The sequence below is a fragment of the Gavialis gangeticus genome, unplaced genomic scaffold, assembly GCF_001723915.1.
Source record: "Gavialis gangeticus isolate Ggan-Ray unplaced genomic scaffold, GavGan_comp1, whole genome shotgun sequence".
Taxonomy (NCBI): domain Eukaryota; kingdom Metazoa; phylum Chordata; order Crocodylia; family Gavialidae; genus Gavialis; species Gavialis gangeticus.
The window spans coordinates 100,750,046-100,755,754 of record NW_017729022.1 but is presented as its reverse complement, the minus strand read 5'-3'; the positions used below and the strand labels follow the sequence as shown (position 1 = coordinate 100,755,754).

General features: G+C 39.9%; 1 protein-coding gene across 3 annotated transcripts in view; it reads left to right on the top strand.

Annotated features, from left to right (window-relative positions):
- ARFGAP3 (ADP ribosylation factor GTPase activating protein 3) overlaps positions 1-5,709 on the top strand; it is a 92,646-nt gene that overhangs the window by 22,758 nt on the left and 64,179 nt on the right. For all 3 annotated transcript variants that reach the window (XM_019515727.1, XM_019515726.1, XM_019515724.1), the window contains 2 exons: positions 2,276-2,359; positions 4,424-4,511. In XM_019515727.1, coding sequence (XP_019371272.1) covers positions 2,276-2,359; positions 4,424-4,511 — 172 coding nt within the window. The remainder of the gene's footprint in view (positions 1-2,275; positions 2,360-4,423; positions 4,512-5,709) is intronic.

Below are 5,709 nucleotides of genomic sequence, written 5' to 3'. Positions count from 1 at the left end.
CACACACACACACACACACACACACACACACACACACACACCAGTTCTCAGACATACAACCCAGGTACACATAGGTAGGTTCCTAACGTGGATGGCACGGTATGTATGTGTGTGCTTGGGGTACTTGAGGGGAGGTTCAGGTGAGAGAGAGAGAGTTAAAGTGTAGGGAGTAAAAGTTGCCAGAACCAGGATTAGAACCGGTGGACTACAGAGAAGCTGGCTGAGGAACTGATGCTTGGGTTTACTTAAGGTAGACTGGGGCTGGAAACTGAGGCAGACAGCTGAGATATTGGGTTGGGGGGGCAGATAAGTGGTGGCAAGGAGGAGACAGCCAGGAAAGAAATTGAGGCAGAAATCTGGTTGCTCAGGGGAAAAGGAAAAGGCAGTGGGGATAAGACAGTGGCAAAGAAACAGGGGGTTTGAAGGTAGAGAGACATTCAGGACAGGTGTTGGAGGTGGCAGTGAGCCAGAAGCAGGAGAGGGAGAAATGAGACAGAAGTTAGAGGGGCGAGGAGCAGAGATTGGAGCAGTGCTGAACCACAGTAAAGTAAAACCCAACTTAGGGGTCCAAATAACAGTTTTATTAAGTGGACAGCACACTACACAGCCCCATGAAGTTATTGGTTCACGCACACATGCACACACACACAAGCACTCACAATGGCAGCAGGAGAAAGAGACTCAGTGGAAGGGTTGGAGTCCAGGTAGGGAAGAGAAACAGAGTCCAAGTCCTTGGTTGAAGAGAGGGTGGGGGTGATAGCTACTGGAAAGGGGTCCTTGTCCAGTAGGTGTTGTCCAGAGGGGGGTTGTCGGCAGGACCTCTGGGTGGATGGGTGGTGTGGCATGGTGCTGGCTCAGATGGAGAGGGCGTCCCAAGGAGTCTGTCTTCACTACCTCTTTTATGGGGCAGGCTACCTCTAATCTCCTATGGGGAGGGCCTGTCTAGGCAAGGTCACTCCTGTCCCAGAGGGCTCCAGGTGTTCTTGCTGGGCATGTGCAGTAACCTCTACCACAGGTGCAGAAAGAGTATTTTTTTCAGTTTTATTTAACCAGTTCAGCTAAATTCACTAACTAAAACTAATGTTTCTTTTATTAGCAAATCAATTTTAATTTGCAAATGTGTTTAAACATTCTGTAATGCATGCAGTGTGTTTTATTAGCTTTGTTTAACTAAAATATTTTTAAGTGTGTCAAGATTAAGAATGCACACAAGTAAAATATTTAGTAAATAAGTGATGGATTTCTTATGGTTTTGAATAAGTGTATATTGGGCTATATAATGTCAAGATGAATGTTTATCACGCATCATTCTAGTTAATGAGAAGTACCAGTAATTAGGAATCAACCTTTTTTCAGGAACATAATTAAAAAGAACAAATACAAAACAAGATTAAAATTATTAATTTAAATCAGGGTCTCTTGCTGCCTGTTTTTTTAAATGCTTAGAATAAGTGTTTTAGATCACTTTGATCAATGATAGATGTATACCTTGTTTTGAGAATGTAGAGCGGAGAAAAAATGATTTTTCCCTTTAAACTGTTCAGAATTAGTTCCTTATCTAAGACGCATGGCCCAGTTTTCTTTATTGCAGATTTCCAGGAAAAAGGTGAACACAATGAATGAATATGAACAAATATGATAATAGACTTCACCATTAGCTATGTCTTCCTTTATTTGTAGTCTTGGGACACAGGTCAAAGATTAAAGTTTTATCCTGTCATTTTCTGAAGGCTACCTTGAAGAGCCTGTATTAGAGCCAGTTCCTTGAAAAACTGGGTCCTTCATTATAATAACGTTATAGAGTTGTTATTATAACTCTTCTTCAGAGCAGATGAAAAATTCTGTTGGAGTAGGACTGAGACAAATTGAGATTCTTTGGAAAGTTTATTAAATTATTGCTTGACAGCCCTGTTTTTTTACTATGTGAAAATGAATCTATTATGGAGACAATTGAGGAATAATTTATTTCTTTTATTGCATTCAGTACTCAAGCTTCAGGGCTGTTAAATGCTGGTTCTACAGAGGTTGTGCTAAGACATTTTATGCAGGAATTTCAGTTGTCTGGAGAGAGATTGCTCTTTACAGACATCAAAAGCGGGGAAATGGAAAGGTTTGTGTTTAAAGATCAAATATGTTTAGGGTGGGAAGGGACATTCTTATTATGAAAAATCAGCTAGTATCCTTGCCAAAAGTAATTTAAAAAAAATGTGCCGTATATAGCTGGAACATTCCTATAATGTCAGGTAAAAACTGAAGCACTTTTTTTTAATTCTAGCTGTGGACAGATGGCTGTGGAATTCCACCTTTATCCCCCCAACACAAAGAAGAAGATTTTTTTGCATCACATGTTTCGCCTAAGGTAAAAAAAATACTGTACATAACTTCTTTGCTTAGATTCTGTGGTGTTTAACATGCATTTTAAGGGGGAACTGAAACCTAAAACAATACCTTTTGTGTAAGATTCATGGTAGCTCAGGCCTAGTTACGGTTAAAGCTACCTTTCTCTTTATAATGTAATCCATAGAGGTAATTCTTTTGGTTTCAGTACATTTTTCAAATTAAACACTTAAGTGATTAAATTTACCATACAATAAAGGGTTCAATAAGTCTTAACAAATAGTAAGTATAAACTTTTCTGTGGAACAAATAATTCCCAGATAACTTACCAGATCTGTAAAAGAGCTACAGTGCTATATTTCTTGCTGTTCTTATTCTCTCTTAATTCTAGTTTGCTTTCACAGCTGAATCCTTAATATGCTCTATCTTTTTTTGTTCTGCTGTATCTTGTTTTGCAATTTTATCTGAAACTGTTTGCTGTAGACAGTTTAGAGTTTTATGAGTATTAAGAGCATGGTAAAGAAGAATTCAGATGCCTGTGCTGGGAAGTGATTTTAGCAAGGATGATGTTAAAGCTGTAAACTGTATTACTATAAACAGATATTCCTGAGACATTGCAACAAAAGAAATCTCTGTAATACAGTTACAACCTGTATGCAAATACAATTCAAGTATTGCTATAATATAGCACTTACAGAGAGACAGAGATATCAAAGTGTTATCTACCCTGCCTCCCCCTGCTGCTGTGGTGGGGAAAGCAATGGCAGCCGGGCAAGTAGCAGGAAAAGCTCCTGCAGGCGTGGCTGCCTCCCTGTTGCTGTTTACTCTGCAGCATCTCTGGCTCTGACTCTGGTACCTGGCTTCAGTCAAATGGCAGCTCTGGCTCTGACCCCTGGCCTTTACAGGACCAGAGCCAGAGCTGCAGCAGTTCTCCCCCTGCCCAGCACCACAGGGGTACGTGTTCCTTCCACCCGTGTAGTGCCTCCCATACTCCTCCCCCCATATCACTTGGTCTCCCCTGCCACATGAGCCACCCTGGCCTCAGCCAGGCAGCAGAAACAGAAGCTCTGGTACTCAAGATAGGTGGATCCTGGGCAAACCAAAGAAGGGAGCAAGAAGTGGAACCAGAAAGGTAGAGGTGTAGGCTGGAGTAGTTGCACAGATTCTTGAGACTGAAGACCAAACATTTCAGCTATGTGAAAGTAAATAAAAGTTTTAAGTGATGGAGTAACATAATCTGAGTGAGGAAAATGAGAGAGTTTTTGCATCAGATTCTTGCATGGCCTGGAAAGGGAAATTAGGTATATATTTCAGTCCTCAAGACAGAAGGTGATGAGGGAATGGATGAAAGCTTGGAGAGTAGGGTTCTAGAATAGGATGGAATAGGTGCAAAGAATAATAATAGGGCATGGAAGGAGGAGAAAAGAGAATATTGAGGTTACAAGCTGGACTGGTAGATTGGATAATGGAATTACCTGTTCTGAAAGAGAGGGTGTAGCTGGAAAAGATGGGAGGATACTTCTGTATCTACAGTGAAATGTTAGAAAATTGGAAATGCCAGGCTCTATACAGGGACAGAGGTCAGAGTATAGCAGTAAAAAAGCTGTCCAGATTTTTTGTACCATATTATCTTTATGAAAAAGATGTAACAACTACTATGCCATAACTACAGTACTACTGTAAATATAAAAATTACAGCCTGATTTTTATTTGTGAGGGATCTACCAAACCCATTGAAATAAATGGGAAGTGCAGGTGCCCAATCAGCAACATTTTAAATTTTAGAGAGAGGTAGTTAGTTAGCCATGTCAGTTTGAAGTCAGTCAGAAGGCAAGATAGATATGTACCTTTATAGACTAACTAACTAGAGAGGGAAAGGAAGAGCACAAGCATTCGTGAACCGAAGTTCACTTTATCAGATGGTGTATGTAAGAGATCAAGTCCAGCTGTTACTCCAGACTGTGTTACCTAGATTTGGAGAAATACTGAGATCCTCCACCATCTTAGTCAGTCAGTTGAGATTCTGTTCAGATTTAAATGTATTTTAGTTTCTGAGCTCATCAGTACCTTTCTTTTCTTGTTGCAGATAAATAACTCAGAGTGGGTGTCTTCACAACCAGAGCCAGTTTCTCTAATGCAGAGTTCTTCAGAAATCACTACAGACAGTAATGAAGGTTTGATCCATCTTTCATCTTAATAATAAACTGTTTGCTTATAGTCCATAGGTCAACATTTTTGTTTCTAAATGTATGTATCAAATAGTAACTGATGCTTACCTTCTTAAAATATTATATTCTACTGGTAAGAATTTAGGAAGCTTGGAGATTGGTGAGAAACTGGTCATATAGGGATTAGTAAGGCTGCAAGTATTGCTAATGGTACTTTATTATAAATCTAAATGGATTAAGCCATCAGATTTGGTCAAGTTGGGACTTAATTGAATAGGTAATGTATGTGTTAACAATGAAAGAATCTTTCTCCTCCTGAAAGTCATTTTAATAATTAGAGTACATGTCAGCCTTTAAAAAAAATTCAGCATTTTGTGATTCATAGCTTATGGTTAGATTAACATTTGGGCTTTATGTGATGTCTCGTTTTTTTTCTTCAAGTGGCAAGTACCTCTAAAAACTAGGGCTGTGCAAAGCTTCGACTTAATATTCGGGGGGGGGAAAGGAAGGTAAGGGGAGGGAGGGGGAAGGAGTGCTTTCATGACTGACGTGTGGTTGGCCAGTGACCTGTTAGCATTCTCTGAGGTCTCTTCCAATCCCAGTGCTCTGGGGGAGGGCCAGAGAAAATGCATAAAAGGCAGCAGTTTTTCAGCTCCCCTGCTTTCCGCCTTGGGGTCAGTTTCTGAGCTGCTGGTGTTCTCCAGCACCTCTGTGTCAGACCACAACGACTGGAAGCCCTGATCTTCAACAGATTCCCTGCTTGCAACGCTAGCAACAGGGATTTCTGAGAACTTGGTGCTTTTATTTTATAACTACTTTTCATATTAGTTTATGCTTATAATGGATAGGGTTAGTAGTAGCCTAGGATCTATTTTATATATAGGAATTTAGTTTTTGTATATATAAAAACTAAATTCCTATATACAGAATAGATCCTAGGCAAATATATATGAGTATATATGTATGTATATGTATATATATATATTTTTTAATACATCATTCATTCTTTCCACCACACCAACTCTTCTCAATATATTATCTACACACACATTTATATAACATCCAGAAATCTAATCCGTGGCACACAGCACACTTAGAGGTTCCAGTTTACATACAAAGGAACACATTATGAAGAGGGGTGGAAAGGCAGGTAGCCACACTGGCCAGCCTGCACGAAGGGGAGCAAGGGGGGTTGCAAGCAGGA